At 41.7% G+C, this 20,599-nt stretch overlaps 4 protein-coding genes across 4 annotated transcripts; 3 read left to right on the top strand and 1 right to left on the bottom strand.

Moving 5' to 3' along the window:
• Nucleotides 1-236: 236 nt before the first annotated feature.
• Nucleotides 237-2,498, top strand: Bfra_004809 (putative cytochrome p450 monooxygenase protein; the record flags this gene model as incomplete). The annotated part of the gene is made up of 6 exons (XM_037335202.1): nucleotides 237-366; nucleotides 419-527; nucleotides 616-1,213; nucleotides 1,270-1,300; nucleotides 1,347-1,484; nucleotides 1,540-2,498. The coding sequence occupies 6 exons, from the start codon at nucleotides 237-239 to the stop codon at nucleotides 2,496-2,498; spliced, it is 1,965 nt and encodes a 654-aa protein (XP_037192297.1).
• A 1,151-nt stretch (nucleotides 2,499-3,649) lies between these two features.
• Bfra_004808 (uncharacterized protein) lies at nucleotides 3,650-5,228 on the top strand (the record flags this gene model as incomplete). Its single annotated transcript, XM_037335201.1, has 2 exons — nucleotides 3,650-4,133; nucleotides 4,240-5,228. The coding sequence occupies 2 exons, from the start codon at nucleotides 3,650-3,652 to the stop codon at nucleotides 5,226-5,228; spliced, it is 1,473 nt and encodes a 490-aa protein (XP_037192296.1).
• A 3,317-nt stretch (nucleotides 5,229-8,545) lies between these two features.
• Bfra_004806 (putative g protein-coupled receptor : ste3 (pheromone receptor) sequence protein) lies at nucleotides 8,546-10,722 on the top strand (the record flags this gene model as incomplete). The annotated part of the gene is made up of 3 exons (XM_037335200.1): nucleotides 8,546-9,137; nucleotides 9,214-9,805; nucleotides 9,870-10,722. The coding sequence occupies 3 exons, from the start codon at nucleotides 8,546-8,548 to the stop codon at nucleotides 10,720-10,722; spliced, it is 2,037 nt and encodes a 678-aa protein (XP_037192295.1).
• A 1,137-nt stretch (nucleotides 10,723-11,859) lies between these two features.
• Nucleotides 11,860-14,049, bottom strand: Bfra_004805 (putative swi snf family dna-dependent atpase protein; the record flags this gene model as incomplete). The annotated part of the gene is made up of 4 exons (XM_037335199.1): nucleotides 11,860-12,246; nucleotides 12,336-12,905; nucleotides 13,035-13,306; nucleotides 13,383-14,049. The coding sequence occupies 4 exons, from the start codon at nucleotides 14,047-14,049 to the stop codon at nucleotides 11,860-11,862; spliced, it is 1,896 nt and encodes a 631-aa protein (XP_037192294.1).
• Nucleotides 14,050-20,599: the final 6,550 nt, after the last annotated feature.

Raw genomic sequence — 20,599 nt, 5'->3', positions numbered from 1 at the left:
TCCGCATCTCACATATGTACATGTATGAAGTATTACATATATTGAATTTTACTCGGTTTACTTGCTCTTTTTGTTCATGTCAGGTTCGGAGTAATTGACGATCATTCATTTGATCAATCAGTCGACGATTCTCCGACTGCACGTTGATTTCTCGTTTACATTTTGGGAAATCGTGATTCGTAATCCTTCGTTCTGCCAAATTACTGTGCATCGCGTTGAACGTCGAAGAATTCGGAATGGTCGGAATATTGTTCATAGGACTAGCTCTATGGGCATTGCTACTGTGGAAAGTGGGAGATGCGTATAATGGATTCTTGGAATATAGAAGAAGAGCACAGGAAACTGGATTTCCGGTTATTGAGACGCGTAAGTGTATTCAATGTTTGGAGTGAAAGGAAACAAAGGCATTGATGTAAAGGGGTAATTTTAGCTCTTGCGCCAATTGGATTAAAAAATATTTTGACATTGAAATTTATTATTCCAATTCTGAGGAGATTACCTGGGACGAAGCATTGGGGATGGCTATAGTAAGTTTTTCCTCTCCCAATTATTGCATCACCCGTTCCAAAAATACCTACCAGAAAATAGCCATCAAACCATTTAACATCCCCATAGTATAGCCAACCACCGCAACTCCTTTCTCAATCTCCGCTCTTCCTATGATCTCCATGGAGACACCTACATATTCGCAACCTCGAACCTCAATCTCTTGCGCACCACAAACGCAGAGTTGATAGCGCAATTCACAATACGAAAAACTGATTTCGTTAAACCTGTGAAGAATTATAAGGTGTTGGAGTTTTTTGGGAAGAACATTCTGACGATTGAAGGAGCGGAATGGAGGAGACATAAGAAGGTAGTGGGGAAGAGCTTTGGCGAAAAGAGTATAAAGTTAGTTTGGGCGGAGAGTATTAGGCAAGCGGAGGGGATGATTAGAATTTGGGGGAGGAGGGGTAGAAGTAGCGAGAAGGGTGATGAGGAGTTGAGGGTGGAAGACGCAGGGAGTGATACGGCAATTTTAAGTTTGCATGTTATTTGTGCCGTGGGATTTGGAGTACCACAATTATGGGAAGGGGAAGAGGAAGAAGATGTGGGTAATGGGGATTTGAAGATTGAAGGGGAAGAGATGCCGAATTTGGGTTTGAGTAAACCGGTTGGAGAACATTCATTGGGATTTAAAGATTGCATTAGTATGGTTTTGAGTAGTCTTCTTGTAAGCAATAATGGAATGGAATTCATAGGAAAGCAGAGGTACTAACCGTGATATAGCTCATATTGTTATGGCAGCAATGGATGTTGAGTAAGTTACTTGGTCCCCCTCAAAGCATTCATTCTGACATTTCAAGAACTTTCTCCTGTAAAGCGTCACAGACAAGTGTATAAAGCGTTCAAAGAAACAAATGAATACGTTACCGGACTACTCGAACATAAAAAGAAGCAAATATCAGCTGGAGATTATGACAAAGTTACCATGGATTTATTGGGTAAGATCGCAACTACAATTTGCACATCTATTCCGATAACACTAACAACACCAAGGGAATATGCTCAAAGCATCCACTGGGACTCTGAACTCTCCTAAGAACTCCATAATATCAAATAAAAACGAAGACTTGCCCCTCACCGAAGCCGAAATTAAATCAAATGCCTTTATATTTCTCCTCGCCGGCCATGAAACAACTGCATCCAGCATCCAGCTTTGTTTCATCTACCTCGCTATTTCCGTCTTGTCTCAAACATCTATGCAAGCTGATATCGACTTGATTGTCGGCTCAAAGAAGCCACAGAATTGGACATATACGCGTGTTTTCCCAGAATTGTACAATAGTATGGTAGGAGCGGTACTGAATGAAGAATTGAGATTAATGCCGATAGCGGATACGATACCGAAGATTACTGTAGGTGAACAGAAGGTTATAGTGGATGGGGTGGAGAAAGTGGTACCGGAAGGATGTTTTATTCATCTGAATACTGTAGGGACGCATAGGAACCCGAGGTATTGGCCGCATAGGGTTTCAGAGGGAGGAAGCACGGATTTGAATGATTTTGTACCGGAAAGATGGATTGTCGAGAAAGGGGAAGAGCGCGAAAAGATGACACTTGCGGACGAGGATGAAGATGAGGATTCGGTGAAGGATGAAATTGACAATGAGAGCTCTACATTGTTCAAACCAGTCAAAGGAGCATTCATACCTTTTAGCGAGGGACCACGCGCTTGTCCAGGCAAGAAATTCGCGCAGGTGGAAATGATTGCTGTTTTGACTGTGATATTTCAGAAATATAGTGTGGAATTGGATGTGTCAAGATGGGCGAGTGATGAAGAAGTACAGAATATGAATGATGAAGAGAGGAGAGAAGTTTATGAAAAAGCTATTATAGAAACGAAGGAGGTACTTAGAAGATGCAATCAAGCGCAAATAGTGCTGAAGATGGCGAAAGAGGATAAGGTGCCGTTGAAGTTCGTGGAAAGGGGAAAGGAGAGATTTCGGGGTTTCTGAGAGTGTGAGAGCTGTATGTAGATTATGGGAATGAACAAGAAAGATCTTTTCCTGCGATTAATGGCTTGGGTACTTATATAAATCATCTCGACTTTTGATGTGTGTGTACAATTGAGGACGATGAGCTGGGTAGGCTGGATAGATTTAGCTTTTCGATTGATGGTGGTAAAGAAATATTAGAGACAAGATATATCTAAATGACTTTCATACCACTTCATAAGCGTTTCATTCAATGCATACAGACTGGAGGTTACGGTAGCATTTAAAACTCGATGCCCAGATAGGGTGGGTACTCGCAACAGGACGGGCCATGAAGGATGGAGCTTAGTGTATGCTGAAAGTCATCATCAGTACCTACTAGGTGGGTATCACTAGATCCGAGCTTTTAGCATTAACATTCAGCTTAGGAACTTCTATCTAAAAGTCTATCGTCAGCGGTGAGATATCCATTGAGTCATGATTTTAATATGGATATTAAGTCACGCATTTACCTACGGTACTTTTCTACAAGTAAGTGTATCAAGCTTGGTGGAATATTTTGGTAGCAACGACGAGTACGGAGCCAGATGCCAAATGTTGATACTGGAGCTAACGGGAAGAATGACGATTGCAAATCCTGACTTGTACCCAGGCTTGTGTGTACGAGCTCGAGCACTGTCTTGTATATACGTGGGTGTCTATACGTATCTATACACGTATGTACGTAATAGGTATGTTTCTTGAAACAATAGAACTATAGATAGAATTATACTCAGATATACGTGGAGGCCGTAGTCAATTGCGCACCTTGGTACCTGGGTATGTAGCTAGATGTAAGGCTATTGAGTCAAGATTTACATCAACACCACAGCTGAGCTTCGGAAATGCGACACAAAAGTAAGAGCAAGAAATTGATAATTACTCAGTAAAAGCCACCATATTTATTACACCATTTATTCATCTCCTGTGGTTACATATCATCGACATCAAAACTTCTCAAGCAATACAATACACTTCAACAGCACTCGAGTACCTTGCAGAAGCATCTCCATCATCCCCATAATCATCCCCATTATTTTCATCAGATTTACTTTTCGCCTCATCATTTCCCCACACAACACACTGCAGGACCACTCAGATCGATCCACCCACCCGAATTAATCCCTGGCAATATGAATGTTGTTGAAGAAACTCGAAACCGAAACCGAAATCACAACCACAACCTCAACATCATCAATACCGATAGGTCCTCATCACCAAATCCACCTCAGAGTATATCACCAACTGGCAGAGCTTCAAATGTTACCGGTGATGAGCCTACAGCAACATTAAATCGACGTCGTACCAATCGTTGGTCCACAGATGGAACACCTTCAGGAGGAAGTCGCCGCAGGAGTTCGAATTTCTCGGAATATTCGCTGAACGAATTTAACAAGACTTTAAGAGATTCAACAGACGATATTTTGTTTCCTAGACCTAGCGATATGAAGGACGAACATAGTCATGATTCTTCACACTGGGATTCGGCCCCTCTAGCCTTTGCTCTTCTGCCAGCAATTGGTGGTCTCTTCTTCACCAATGGAAATTCGGTCATAACCGATATTATGCTACTTGGATTCGCGGCCATTCTACTGAATTGGTCTGTAAGGGTACCGTGTAAGTCATCTATTTCCAGAAATCTGGAATTCGCGATGCAAAAATAATGGCAGCAAATCGGCGTTGGGGAAGTGTTCATATCAATTGATGCATGCTAATAAATCAGGGGATTGGTATCATTCAGCACAGTCGATTCGAAAGAAAGAGGTATATAATGAGGAAATGGCTCGGGAGGAAGGAAGCGGGGATGAATGCGCAATGGACTCTACGACCGAGAACCTCGAAGACACGTCGGACGACAAATCGAACTCGCATTCCAAGACAGGGCGACATCAGCCTGTACACGAGTCTGCTACCAATGAACTTTATGTTCATGAGATATTGGCTTTGTTATCATGTTTCATATTTCCAATAGTCGGGGCATATATACTACATTCAATCCGATCACAATTGAGCCGCCCGTCCGAAGGATTGGTCTCGAATTACAATTTGACCATTTTCTTACTAGCATCAGAACTGAGACCAATGGCACATTTAGTCAGGTTATTACGAGCAAGAACACTGCATTTACAAAGAGTTGTGAATTCACATTCGTATGATGGTTCCAGTGAGAAAAAGGCAGAAGATAATGAAGCGTTGGTCCGAAGATTGGAGGAATTAGAGGCGCGAGCCTCAAATGTAGAGTCGTCCACCGGAAGCATGCCAGAGCTGGTCTTGAATGGGAAACAATCAGCAATTCTTACTACCGAAGTTCGTCGCACAATGCAACCGGATTTAGATGCTCTAAACCGAGCTGTACGTCGTTATGAAAAACGTGCTACACTCCAATCATTCCAAACGGAAAGCCGTCTATTAGATTTGGAAGCACGATTGAATGATGCTATCTCATTGGCAGCAGCGGCGGCTAACAATTCACAACGACGCGGTACTTTCGGAATAATGTTCGATTGGATATCTTCAGCTATGATTCTCCCATTACAAGCTTTCGGTACTATCGCGAGCCTTCCGTTGAAAACACTTCTCTCGGTGATCAATTATACCCGATTTCTGTTTGGCGGCCAAGGACCAATGGAGAAACCTAAGAGAAATTCGAATGGTCGATATGCGCCTCATTCAAAAGCTATTGATCGTGTACAAAATAAATCAAAGAGATGAGGATTTGATAGTTAGAAAGTTGGAATTTTGTTATGACAACCATTAAGTTGGGGCCAACGAATGAAATTCTTTATGCTACTTTTCTTGACTTGTTGCCCGGACAAAATGAAAAGAGTCTGTTCACAAGCTTTTGAAACACACATCGTCGTAACGACTTTGTGATTGGTTTTCGAGAGTCACATATTTACACGGGCTGTGAGATACGCGTCATAGGGGTTCTATCAATTGAGGACGTCACAAGTAGTCTGTTGTCATGCTGATGTAACTCGTACACATCCGACTCTATTGTTGACGGCTATCGATTCAAACAACTTTTGAGAGAACATGGCGGGAAGTTGATGGAATCTGAAGTTCGTTCATCTATCCAAGAGGAATTGTGAAAAGGAGTAGGAAAGCTTGAGTCAATATGATTTCCATCAATTCGGATCTCGCGATTTAAGAATGGATAATGCCCTTCATTTGTGATTCCCAAACATGTTAAAATTTCTCTTCACAACTGTCATATTTATTCTCCCGCACTCTAAACCTTCCAGTCATAGTCCAACGACAATGCCCCTCCAGTCGGACATTCACGTCGAAGCCGCAAAGTTTGAACCAAGCAATACACCGGCAGGTACAGCTAAAGCTAACGAGGGTCTGATCAACTTGCTAAGTGATGGTCCGCAATGGTTTGAGTTTTGGTAGTCAATCTATCTGCAATTTGTTACTACTTACTGCTACTTTCAAGATGGGTGCTTCAAAATATCGCGAGTTGAGGGATGCAGGGGAGACTACCATCCCGAAACCTAAACTCTTATCAGATAGTCTTGATATACAAATTTCTTCTCGTGATAGTGATTGAACAATCCCTTGTCGTTTGATATATCATCTTGGCGCAAAAGTAGCGAGGAACGAAAGAAGATAAAAGCAAGCGGGTACCTTATATATAGGGGTGGATGAATTCTTGGTGAACAACATTCTGCCAATATTTTCCAGTTTTATGCTGATGCCGGAGACTCTGTGATTGTGTCAGTTGGTTGTAGACTTGATCCTGAATATCCTTTTCCGTGTAGTCCAAATGATTGTATTAACGTGGGAGGATACTTGGTCAAGAATGGGAGAGAAGTTTTCGGTAGCTCATTGAAATTTATTGGGGGAGAGGTATGTTGGGTCTGTCATAGTCGTATGATGCATCTAATAATACTACTCGATAGAGTGCAGGTGCTCATTTATCCTTACTCGTCGCTTTCCATCTCCTCAGAAACAATCCAGACTTTAATTTGTCCGGGCTAATCCTCCATTGCGATATATACGATCTTACAATGCTCCCTCAATGTTGAAACTTCGTTTGTCCCAATTTAACACTCGACCACAATTTGATGCGCAGATTTGTCGACGCATCCCTTCCAGGTATGTCTGACGAACAAAAGAAAGACCCTCTCATGTCACCATACTATGGAAATTTCGAGACATTTAGGGGAAGATTACCAAGTGCCCTTTTTACATGTAATACAGAAGATTCCTTGCTAAATAATTTGGCAACAATGGTTACAAACTGGATGATGATGATGGATGGGGAGGCTATAATTGAAATTTATACGTGGGCGCTGCATGCGTTTTTTAAATATGAAGGATAGGTTGAGTTGAAGGAGGTAATGGATGTATAAGAGGATATGAAGACCTTGATAAAAGATTGCATGGCTAAGTGGGAGGATGAGTTTAGGGGTGTGAAAGCGTCGACATAGGCAAGTGAGAGTTTTGGTATGGGATTTCGGTGATTTTTTGATATGAAATTGAACGGGGAAGAGAAATGAAAGTGTTATGAATTGGAATATTGGAGAAAAGGTGTTTGCGTAGAAACATTGTTTCGATATAGAGATTACGTTGCGAATTTCTACCTCTTCGGACTTGTCTTTCCCTTTATACCAGTCTCAGTTTGGTCACTGAATATCATACAAAATTCTGTGGACTTGAAAACTTGTGGTGCCAAAATTTAATGGTAGCTTTTGGCGGTATGTAAGCCACCCAAGTCAAAACCTGTAATCGAAAATTCGTGTTCCCCAACCAAAGGAATTCGATCATAGAACGGTTTAGATTATGAAATAATGGAAGGTGACTGGATTTACTCGAGTTTTCGATTTCTAGGTGAAAATTTCCTTGAAATCTCTTGCGCGATTGTATTCATATCATCAATTATGGACTACACCTGCCGCAAATTCAGATTCCCGACAATGAACACACACAAACTTAACATCATACTTTTGATGTGCAACAGCTTCAGAAGCACGGGCTCTTGTATTTGATTACTGAATATACCTTCAATGACGCATTCATTGCATGTGCTTGAGAGTCGATGTGACATCCGTTAGGATTTCACTTCCATTCGTGTGTGCATGGGAACACCTGTGTACAGCATAATTTTAGGGTGAATGCGGAAATGACATGAGGTTCTTTTATTTTTGCATTGCTTGGGAATTTATCTTCTGAGAGCAAGTCACATATTATGAGTACGTCAGAATTACGGTCCATTTTATTTTTCTATGTCTTCAATGCATTTTTGATACATTTCCCTGTTCCTGTAAGGTAGTTTTTCCGCCCCTCGCCAAATACTCATTCAGAATTTTAGCGTCTCGGTTCCCCTTTCTCGCTATACCCAATGAGTTGCTCAATAAGATTTTCTTTAGCCAACCACATCACAATATTTAATTCCTCAATAGAGAGAATGGATAATTCACATAATTTGCTGAGACGTGTCTCGGGTTCTGATTTTGAATTTCTTATTGAGACTTTGAGGTGAGGATTGAAACCGATTGGATTGCAATCATTCATGCTGGAATTTTGGGAGCCTGTTACGAGCTCTTGCGGTAGATTGATAATTTTACAGTTACTTCTATTGAGTTTCCGGCAGCTGAGACAGAGGTTTCCTCCATAGAAAAACTATTCCATCGAGAAGATGAAGACTACAAGCTTTGAAAATGTACTCAAAGCAGGAATGGTCGATCCCCCCTAAGATAACCTCTTGATAATACTTGAGCCTCGATCCGTCTATCACAAAGACGTCTCGCGGGAATCTCCACCTCCCTTGATATTTCAACCATCAAAATAGAAGCATTCTTTGTTCCATCCACTTCTCTTGTTTCTACTTGCTTAAGCTGCCTGCTGTCATCTCAATCTACCTCAATTTATTTCGGCACACTCGTGTCCCGTCTCACCTTTCTATACTGAGAGTCAATTACTGCTATGTCGAAGAGAGGTGATATTCAAATATCTACCTCTCATCCCTTGATATTCATTCAACTTTACCTTACACTCTCAGAGGTACATTGCACTTCAACATCATGTCCGCGATCATAAGTACAGGACCTGACTCACCAGGAGTAAATTACCCCATCTCTGCCAATGCCATTACACTCCCAATATTCTCGATAATCTTTATACTACTTCTCATCGTTCCATTCCGACTCCTCTACCGCGTCAGCAATATAGCCGCCTGCTCTCTCGTCATAATAAACATGATTTCTCTAATTTTTGTCGCCATGAATGCTCTCATTTGGCCTACCGACTCCCTCGCCTCTCGATTCTCTGGTCATGTAGTCTGCGATATTCAAGTACTGATCCGTCAAGCCCTCTACACAGCTATGACCTCAACAACATGTTGCATATCTTTGTTCCTAGCAAGAGCGGTCAATACGGATAATGCGTGTATGCATGAAACTCGGGCGATGAAAAGAAGAAGAGTAGCGAAAGATTGTGCTTTTTGTTTTACAATTCCGATCTTACAAGTAGCGCTACATTACACAATACAAACTAACAGGTTCATGGTTATGACAATTTATGGATGTGTGGATGCGACAGATTTGAGTTCGCCAAGTATCGTTATTCTGCATATTTGGCCACTCATTTTTGCATGTATGAATTGTTATTTTGCTTGTATGTATTGTGGTGTTTCTTCGTTTGCATCATTTTGAGACGCAAATTTTGGGAAACAAACTAAAAAAACCTACAGTTCTAGTGATTTATCGTCTCCGCCGGCATCGCACAAATTTTACCAGTACTCTTTCCTCTTCCTCTTCGGGACTCAGTCCTCGCCGCTTCTTTAAACTTTTTTCAATGTCCCTCATAATTCTCTTGATATATTTTCCAGTCGTCATATATTATTTCTATCTTAATGTCAGCTGGCCTTTACATGCATATTCTTGGTCATATATCCATGATCCTTCATATTGGCACTCGATAGTCTTTTGGAGGATTGTAGATGCACCGAAAGGTATGCAATATGATGCATGGAATTGGGTTGCTTTAGCTTTTTTAATTGTGGTATTCTGGGGTTGTAATAGTGAGGGATTGGAGATTTATAGAAGGGGGCTAAATAAATTGGGGTTGGCGAGGTGTTGGCCGAGATTGAGGATGAGTACGCATGAAAGAAAGGCGGAGAAGATGGAGAGGGATAGTAGGATAGGAATAAGTAGTGGAAGTGTTAATGGGAGTTGGGCAGGTAAATTTGATTTGATTACTAAGACTATTCATTATTTCGAGGATCAGGAGGCGAAGAGTAGGAAACACAGCGTGGCTACCACGACTACGTTGGGCGATGAAGTGTAAGTTTTCGATGCCTCCTAGAGCTTACATAGCCTGTGAGTATCAAATCTAACTGAACCACAGAACGAATACCACAAGCCGCAAGCCTTCTCATACCCCAGCCTATGACTCCGTCAACTCCAGTAACTCGGCTTGTAACTCCCACAATACAACCGGCTACAATCCATCGCTCCACAAACCTTCCAACGCGACAACCTTCGAAACTATAATCGAGAAAGAGACTTCCATCTCATCTACATCTACTACTTGTGACAATTCAGATGCTATCTCCCCGCTTCCGAGGATGCTGGGCCCAAATAATGCCAACTCGCATTTTCCAGATCATGAGTTAGGGGGGAGGGAGGATACAATCCCGCCGCCCACTTCAACAAGGATGTGGGGAATCTTTAGAAAACATCTCAATCCACTTTCTCTAGCTTCTTCATTTGTCTATGGCAAGAAAGCAAATAGTCAGGACTCAAATGCTCGTTATCATTCACACTCCAAATCAAACTCAGCAGTCCATCCAAACGCAAATCTAGACCCAACCATCGCAAATCAGAATTCAACACATACAACGCAAATATGGGCTGCTGGTGCTCTACAAGACCCGAATGATTTACATAAAGGATCAAATGCAGGGCTATCGGTTACTGGGGACTCGACTAAATCTTTGCGTGATTATGCAAATGAGGAAGAACATGATCAACATGACCTTCTTGCGAAACCAAAACCGGGAACTAGAGCTTATAGGGAGAGAGAAAGACGAGAAATGATTTCCGAGAGGCAAGAGAGAAAGAAGGTAATGGAGAAGAAGATAAGTGGGCCGGATGAGCAGGGAAATAAGAACAGAGGCAGAGTAGGCGAGGGATTGAATGTTGAACGGACTTTTGATATTGTGGAAGAAAGAAATATTGGAAGAGCGAGTGGTTCTTGAAATTTCGTGAAGAGATATTGCTCTTGGAGATATGATGGATGATGGTTGCGACAAACACTTTTCTTTCCGGCTTGATAAATTACTTACCAGCTTTTTCATAGAGATATTTCAGTATCTCGAGAATAAAATACACTTTTTAATGTATTGTATTGAGAAATCTTTTGGATAATATATGCAAGTTTTACACAGAGTTATATATATTCATAGAAATAAATTTATCAAAGTATAATGTCATACATTTCAGTTTTATGGTGAAGTGAAGTCGAGATCACTACCTAGTTACAATACTATTATCTTATTATCTTGGATTTATTCACTAGTTTTGCGTTCATGAAAAATTTCTGAATCACTTCTGGGAGAAACCAGGGCAACCTTGAGAGTTTTTTGATTCCGAAATAGGTAGGAGCTGTGTTTGGAGGATTGATTCTTAGCCCGAAATGGATGTGAGTTTAGCGATTCGCTCGTCTAGCGGGGATGGAGAAGTAATATACGTCATGTGACTTTTACCTCCAGACATCTAATCTCCGTATTTTTCATTTGCATTTTCTTCATTCATATCTTTCTCCATTTTCCCTTCCATATTTTCATTCTCTACTTTAAATTATTCATTCTAATACATAGACGCTTCCGTCCCCAACCTCGTCGTCGATGCTAATGCCTAGCTATCTTGCATCCAATCATATAGCTCAGATTTAGTTCATTTCGTAACTTATCTTTCGCCCTTAAACGTCGACGATTACTATAATTGTATGTAGTTCTTGAGATATATATATATATATATTTTCTTTCCAAAATTTACTTAATGATAATCTTAATGAACCATTCCACTTCGCAGCTCAATTAATGACTTACTCACCCTCTCATAATCCTAACTTATTAATTTAAATACAAACGAAAAAGTTTCACATTCCAATGCATAATCTTTCAATGATGTATTTAAATTCTGTAAAAAGTCTCGCACGCAACTAGGAAAAATCTCATCGCTGTGTACCTTTGTGAATCTCGAGCCCTATCATAATTAAAATCAACGTTGCCAATCATAATCTTCTAATCCCCTCATTCGCAATCGATCCTTTCATGAGTCCCCGTTTGCCATCCCTTCGCTCCTTCTCGCCCCAATAACTCACTATGAAACAATTACTGCTCGTCTTCAACATCACTCATTTCCTGGTCCTCGTCCTCGTCCTCGTACTGAATGCCGTCCATTTCTCTGTCCTCGACCTGGTCACTTTCGTCTTCAACTTCATCGGCTTCATCCGATTCGTATCCTCCCTCGTCACTCTCATCTCCATCGTTAGACCCAGATCTAGAACTTTGTCCAGCCCCCAATGGTTGCGTTCCCCCATTGCTTCCTCTAAAAACTCCACTCAATTCTTCTAATCGTTTCTTATTCCAGGTCTTCATTTCTTCCAATTTTCTCATAGTATTTTTAACCAGAAGACGACTGTCATTGTCTTTTGGCTGGTTTGAAACATCATGATCAATCACATCGAGTATTCCCCACTCCTTGCTCATTTTCAAATCCTGTAATAACTTAAATCTCTCATCTATGCTATGGTTTGCATAGATTCTGAATATCTCTATCTTCTGCTTCTGTCCGGAACGATATATACGAAACTCTCTGCTGCCGTCCACCCTGGAGAGGTTATATATAGAAGATTTGCCGTAGTGAAATTAAAAGCCATTTCGCCCATCTGTGACGTTAACAACAAGACCCGAGCTTCGTTGTCTGGATTTTCAAATCGTTGTTGTATCCAGGAGCGCTTTTTTGCCACAACTGTTCCATCGATTCGTAGAAATCCGAGTTCATTCTCCCTCAATGCAACCGCCATTACGTCCAATAACGCTAAAGAATGGCATGAAATTATGGCTTTGTTCGCCTTTGATGCTTCGAGCTTGGCCCCGACACGATCAATTATCCATCTGACCTTTGTTGAACTCCATCGCTCGTTCTTTTCCAACCATGACATAAAGTCTTTGCGATTTCTTCCAGTTCTTCCATTGTTCCCATATTTGGCATCAGCAGCAGCCGGTAGAACAACCGCAATTCTGGCTCGTTGCATCATACTCAGTACATATTTCTCGTTTTCAACCACCGGGAGCTTCCCATCAATGTCACTGATCCTGCTCCTCAACAATTCACACCATTGTATGCGAGAATAATGCTGTGTTTGGGCCTCATCCTGTGGGGAAAAATTAGGAAGGTCCTCTTTCCATTTCGCTACCGCAACGCGAGACTCAGATTTTTGTTTGGTTAACTTCCCTTAATTTCCCAGTGCTGCCCACTTGAGGAACTCTTTTACATAAAATACGTCAAAGGGTAAATTTATCTGACTACCACTGGTGACAACTTGGGCTCGAAGATATACATCAGGCTTGTGCTTTGATCCATTTTGTTCTAGATCAAGCCATACCTCATTTCGCTCGATTGGAGGCAAGTCATTTATAAGAAGGTGGCCCATGAACGTCATTTTTCCTGTACGGCGAATTGAATGACCGCGCAAAAGGTTGGTCAACAAAGCTGCACGTCCAACTTCTAGCTTCATGATTTCGCTAGGTCGACTTCTTGGAATGATTCCACCTCCTTGACCAGTATGAGCCAGCAACAGATTCTCCCAAAGGAATCACCTCGTGCGAAGTTCGATTGATAAAGTGCTCACGAAACCACGCCGGATCATTCAATGAGCGAATTTGGAGGAATTTGCAGAAGGCGTGGATATCGACGTAGTCATTGACGAGTGGGGTACCTGTCATCAAGATTCTATGTTTTGTGATCAGGGCATAACATCCCTTATGAGTGTTTCCCCGGAGAGTCTTCATGTACTGCGCCTCATCCAAAATAAGTCGGCCCCAACGCACGCCAAACAATGGGCAATCCGGTCTTTCAAATTGAAGGACTCGATAGATATTATCTCCAGTCTTTCGATCGACCTTGATCAATCTCCTTGGATGTGCAGGATAGGGATTCTCGCGTCGATAATTCATATCGTCCACCCAATTCTTGAGATCACGATATTCGGTGTGGACTCGTGTGTACGAAGCCACCACAATGTCATATCCTTTCATATCTTCGGCGGTTTTTTGAATCGCATCTTTGATTTCCGACTCGGTCGACAGCATCAACACATTTGGCGACGGGGACAACCACTTTTTAAACTCTTCAGCCCAATTGGCTAAAGTAGACGCTGGAGCTACAATGAGCACTGGCTTAACTGGGTTCTCCTCCATAAGGGCTATCACCTCCAAAGTCTTTCCAAGACCCATTTCATCGAGTAACATCGTGCCTGTCGTGGTTTCTCTCTCACCCATTTCAGCAGCGAGCATCATCGTGAATTTTAATACTATTACATACGAGAGCTCCTAAATTCGTCATCCAATTTAAGAACGTTCTGTCTTTCCATTGTCAAACTAAGTGTATATCTCCATGAAAAATAGAAGAATGACATGATTACTCGAAGCCCTCATCAATTAAGCAACCCATTTGAAATGATCTTGGGTCATAAGATGGAGGGTAATTGCTATCATTTGAAGTGCTGTGGTGATAAATACTTCTCTACATTGGTAAAAATTTAACAGGTTCTAGCATAAAAGAAAGAATGAGATGTTTGTACACCATATAAAAGTATAAACTTATACGCACGAGACATTGTACGAAAATGCTGTTGGAGGTGTACACATGAAACAATGTCCCGGAAATTTAATGGAGGGGTATTTGACATATAGGGCCTATGCGACGGGAATCATTCTGAATAATAGAAAAGAAGTCAATTGGGTAAATTGGGGTTAGGAATTATTGGGATGTGGTAAGGTTGGATGAAGCTTTATAGGGTTAAGAGGAGTGCGCTCGTTGATGAAGGATTTCTTGCCATCCAGGTCTAATCGAGTAGATTTGGGTTTGTAAGCTCTATCAAGACCACTGCTAGATGGACGAGAATTTTTGACTTCTTGATTTAAAAGATTCGATGTTTGGGATTGCGAAGTTTGGGAATTGTTGAAGACCGAACTCGAAACATTGGATTGAGAAGCTTGGATACTGTCATGCGCCTGGCTTGAGATTGTGGATGGGGAAGCTTGGGAACCATCGTCGACCGAACTTGGAATTGTGGACTTGGATATGGACAGGCTACCCACTAATGTAGGTGATGATAGATCTTTACCTTCTCCGACTTCATACTCTTTAAAAATTACTCTAATGTCATCAAGCGGCATAAATCCCGGTGGCAACTCTTGTGAAACATTCTGCTTTGATAAGTGTTGTAAAAAGTTGGAATTGATTTGCTGAAGCTCTGAAGAAAAAACATATTTTAATTGTTCCGCAATGTCCTCGACCGTTGGCAACTTCTCTTGCGAGTTTTCTGCCATACTTGTCTTTAATAACTCACAGGCATCTTGAATCAGTGCAGGGAGCTTCTCCATGATGATAGCAATACTATCTTCCTCTTTAAGACACCAAGATGGTCGAATGTCAAGGGCGGATGTAAGGCTTTGTGAGACAGTTGTTCGTAAAACGGAATTCACATGACTCAAGGTATCGAAGCATGTGGAAGCCTTGAGCATTGTTGTATGCATACAAATGTCGAGGCTCTCTTTGAGGTCGGCGTGGTAGTGATCGGAATCTTGCTCTAATTGATCAAGCTTATTCGCGATTAATGTTCCGGCGAAGCTGATGATTCGATCGATGTGATCTTTCTGGGGCAGAAGAATAAATTTTTGCTGCAAGTCTTCGAGTCTGGTAAGGATATCCTTGGATTGATTACTCTGAGAAAGTTGTGATAATGATTTTGAGATCCCAGTTTCTCCATCGATCCGTTCCTTCATGTAAGTCGCGAGGGCCTCAGTTGATGTGGAAGATTTCCCAACATTTTCATCGTGGGCGTACTGATATGCGTGGATGCTGGACTCGAGATCTGTGAACTTCTGGCACAGGGTATTCAATCCAACTTTCACTCCATCCGAAGGCGTGAGGCGTCGCATCTGTGATGATATAGCGTTCAATGAATGGTAGATATCATGGGTAGGGCAAAGGGTTTGCATGGAATTGAATATGTCTTGAGCAATTTCGATGACGGAATCACAAGGAGTGAGAGTGTATATCTCATCACGAATCGCTTCCAGGCTATCATTGATATCAGATGATGGAACCAAAGTCTTCATGGAAGTAATCACGCGTTCGAGTTCGATTCGAATGGCTTCACTTGGAGACAATTGGTTGATTTCATTGCTCAATTTTTCAAGGTATGAAACAATAGATTGGACCGGTGTTAGTTGTTGGATGTCAGTTTGGAGTTCTTGAATGGCGTTGACAAGTGGTTGAGATGGTGAAAGCTCCTTAAGATTTGCATTCATTTTTTCAAGGGACTCGGAAATTTCTTTTGATGGACTGAGTTGTCGTATGTCTGTTTTCAATCCATTCAAAGATTGAGCGATTGACTCGGAAGGAGTGAGATGTTGGACTTCCGTATGCAACTTTGCTAGAGACTGAGTGATGGGTTCGTAGAGATTAAGCTGTTGAACTTCTGTATGCAACTGTTCCAGAGACTGGTTGATAGCCATTGGTTGAACCAATCCGTTGATATTTTCCTGAAGAACTCTGAGTCTCTCTTCGATGGTTGTCGATAATGAAAGCCCCTTCATGTCTTCATGCAGGTCGACGAGTTGCTTTTGGATCGCAGCGGATGGAGATAGTTTATTGATGTCTTCGTGCAGGTGCGCAAGCTTCTCCTCAATCTTTGTCGAGACCGAAACCGATTTCATACCTTCGTACAGGTCTGCGAGTTTCTCTTCAATTGTTGGCGAAGGTGCAAGAGCACATATTTATTCATGGAGGCTGTTGAGACTGATTTGAACTGTGTCGGAAGGGATGAGTTCGGAAATTTGTGTTTCGAGTTTCTGGAAATTCTCTTTGATGTGGTTTGTGCAACCCTCATGAACCGACTTAACATCATCAATGGCTTGTCTCATGGTTATTTTGGTATGAATATCTTGCAGCAGTCTTTCCAAACCAGCATATTCATTGCCGGAGACGCTGGAACTCTCGATATTCTCCACTGTTTGCTGAATTGATTCTAATCTATCTGCGTGTGCACGCAAACGTCGGCCCGTAGATTCGTTAGATTCATTGAAAACGTCGTAGAAATCAGCGGCATTAAGCATATCGCCTAGGAGTACAGAGAATGCTCGAAGAGCATCATCTTGGGAGCTGGACAGTGAAGAAGCCATTATCCTAAAATTGTCGGTACTCATCTTCTGATCGAGGACATTGGAAATGGATTGAAGATGATATCTCCGAACTTTTTAATCATCGAATGCCATCCGAGAATATATCAGGGTGGAGGGTATTCGTTAGCAGTTCGAAGGCCTCAGAAAAATATGCGACCTGTTGATCCGAAAGCTCCTTAAATCCAGCATTGAAGTTGATCAAAATGGAAGTTCTTGAGTCGAAAAGGGCACTTGTGAATGCATCGAAAACCTCCTTGAATTTGGCGTTGAGATGATTCTTTATAGCACATTTTGACTCGCGGGTTGTATTTGTAAATGTGTCGTAATCGACTGTATCCAACAACAAATTCAAAACCTCTGCCATATCTGCTCCATGTTGTTACATTAATTCCTTTAACTTAGCATCATGATGTTAATAGGAATCGTCGATGCTGGCCTTCAAGCTTTCGAAACCACGAGCGACAATGGATTTGATTCCAGTAGTTTTATCATTAAAGCTCGAGGTAACGAAAGACTCAAGATTGATAAGCTTCTTCTCAAAAGCATCGACTTATAACTTCAATAGTTGAATAGGAAGTTGACTCTCATAATACTTGTCAAAGGCTTTTGATACTGCCTCAGAAACACTAGCATTGAACTTTTCGTTGCCATCGGAGGTATTCAGATCAACTTGGAGGGATGCTTTGTCACGTTGATTTCGCTGAAGGGCATGATAACGTGCGACGAGGCTGGAGTGGTCCATGATTAAACGCAATCATCCGAGATTTAGAAAATGTTTTGAAAGTTGAAAAACATAAAATAGAGGAATGTATTTTGGATAGTAGAATAAATAGGTTCCAGATTGAATGATTTAGGAAAATAACGGTGGGGTTGAGAGGTATTTACTAGGTAGAAGTTGAGAAGATGAATTGGAAGTCATAACAAATGGATTTTTCAAGAAATGACCCCCCTTAGTGAAAGAGAGGTGAGGAATATATAAGTTCATGGCTGTGTTCCTGCCGTTATGCGACAAATTTGGACTAATATTCAACTTCACTCATGAATAATTGAGAAATGAAATGAAAACTGCATTTCTGATCTGCTTCTTTCTTCATTATTATTATTATAGACCTCACTTTTTCTTAATCATTTTACTACTTACAAGCATGATGATCTGGGATGTTTATGTGTGTTTACCCATTTCTTCCAAGCCAAATGGTAATCTGTATGAAATATCTACCTTATTGAACTAGAAGTCTGTAGTTATTCAATATCGACCTCGCTACCTAGTAGTTATATACTATTCATTCTAGGTGTATTCAGGGTCGAAAAGAGGAGACCCGGGTGGTGCAAGAAAGCAGGACTGGGAGATGTGCTTTCGAATCGCGATTCGGATACAATTGGTCTCTGTGTGTAAAATTTATGATGCCTAGAATTGCACAGCAATAACTTGGAGATCCAAAATGATTTACACTGCCCATGTGCTAAAGACTCATCTATGAACATAAAGAATTGTCTCCTCTCCTAAGGGGCCTTTCTTCAGAACATTCAAATCGCCCAAGATGATTGAGACTTCCATACAATATACTAAAGGGTTGAGTCGTTGTTAAAGAGGACGAAGAATAAAGATGTTGGTAAAGAGGGAAGTGTAAATAGAAGGGAAGTGTGGGGTATAAAAACTTGGGGAAAGAAGAAGAAAAAATGGAGGGGCAAGGTGGTGGCGGGGAAGTGATTTAATATGAGCATTTTGTTACAGTATGACGCTACTCTCTATCGAACATGATTGATGAGATAATAATCAAGGAGGTTCGCGATTTCTTTGTGACTTTCTATGATGGAAATGTCTTTCAACAATGGCCAAGGCGTCGGGATTTGGATCTCAGGCATCTGAAATGATTGGATGTTCATGAAAACGATTCTAATATGTTGGAACAGAATGTCGGAGATTGACGATTTGAAGATTTATTCGAATGGGGACGTCAATGAGGTCGGCTCGAGGTTGTTTTGCTAGTGGTGCCAGGGTGCCTTCACGCTTTACTAAATCGAGGCAAGGTTGGAAATTAAGTACACGACACTCCAATGAGATAGTCCATCAGGGAAAAATGTTGAAATTGAACAACATGTAGGTAGGTGAATGAGATCAAGCCACGCGTGATTAAAGTTGAGTTTTTGATGACGAAGGACGTTGAGTGTTGGATCTTTCGTTTTCGAATGTATTCAATTTCTTCCCAGTATTCGACCACAATGGACTCACTGATTTGCAATCCGTATTGGAGATTGTGGAGAAGCAGAACACTTTAGCGTTGTTCGAAATGCCTTCCAAATCTGTAGATATTCCTGAACGCCAACCGGTCCACCGATTGAGAACACATCACAAAGAGGGCAAGGCATAAAGATATTCAGGAACTAATTATCAATTTAATTGGGAGGGAGGTCTCAAGACAACCAAGGACAAGCCCTCAAATAAAGAAGAGAAACTATCTAGGATCCACTCAAATACCGTCGCTTAAAGAGTAAAAGAAAGAAAAAAACATTGATGCTATCCCACCCAAGCTTTTCAAATTAGCAACGCAGAAATAGATGTCAAAGAACTACCACTCCTCACTGAAAGACGAGGGCTGTTGATTATGATGATGGGTAAACTCCTCATTGGGCTTCCTCATGTCACCTTGATGGAGTTGAGGGTCAACGTGGAATGGAGGAGACAGATCTTGACCTTCCTGATGGACGACGCGTTGTCTATCAGTAAACCACACGAACATTGCCTTGAGATGACCGGACTTAGCATTCCAGTCAGGCTCGATAGCTTCTTCAACTGGGACTTCCTCTTCTTGGTCGATTTCCCCAGATTCTCCGTCGAGACAGTTGTAATCACCGAGGATAACAAAGGCAGATTTTTGTCTAGTGGTTGCCATGGCGCTTCTCTTAGGCTCAGCAACAAGCCCAACGTTTGGCATGCTGCTGGACGCGGTGAGGTCATAAAAGACAATGTGTTTTTCATGGCCTTGATAAGCACTTGAGGTGACAATTTCAATACCAGCGAAGGATTCATTATTGTTGATCTTGGCTTCGATGTACAATTGTCTTTGGGCAAGATATGGTACCACAATTACGAAGTCTTCTGGCTTCACCTGATCATCGAAAGCAATGAGGGAGACAATCATACGTAAACAGATCTCGGCAGTCTGGGTATTGCGTCGAGAAGTGCCTCCAATCTCTCGGTGGGAGAAGGAGTTGTTACATTGGATGAAGACTGGCCAGACCTTGCCAACTGGAGAAGGTTCGATGGTTTCCGACAAAGTCATTGACCATCGCTCAAAGATAATTGCCAACGGGAAATCTTCTAGGACTTGATCACCATACTCGTAGGCATTTTTGAAGTAAACCTCATTCGGCATATCAAACATTCCTGGACACATACGTAGTTGCTGGAGCATCGACCAGAAGGGCCATCCGAGCTGCGTCAATCGAGTGATGAAGGGAAAACGCATTTGGTCGACGAAGAGATTGACTGGCTTCTTATCTTCTGTCTTGAGGTGTTCAGTGGCAACGAAAGCAGGTAGTTGAGCATCGTCTCCACCATTAATGAAGGGCTTCTTGTTTCCTTTCCAAACTTGCAAGAGTTGAAGCTCAGTGGCAGCTGCGACTTCGTCGGCAACGCAAACGTCAGTGGTGTTTT

Source organism: Botrytis fragariae (assembly GCF_013461495.1).
Source record: "Botrytis fragariae strain BVB16 chromosome Unknown tig00000054, whole genome shotgun sequence".
NCBI lineage: Eukaryota > Fungi > Ascomycota > Leotiomycetes > Helotiales > Sclerotiniaceae > Botrytis > Botrytis fragariae.
This window is presented reverse-complemented; position numbering and strand designations above follow the sequence as displayed.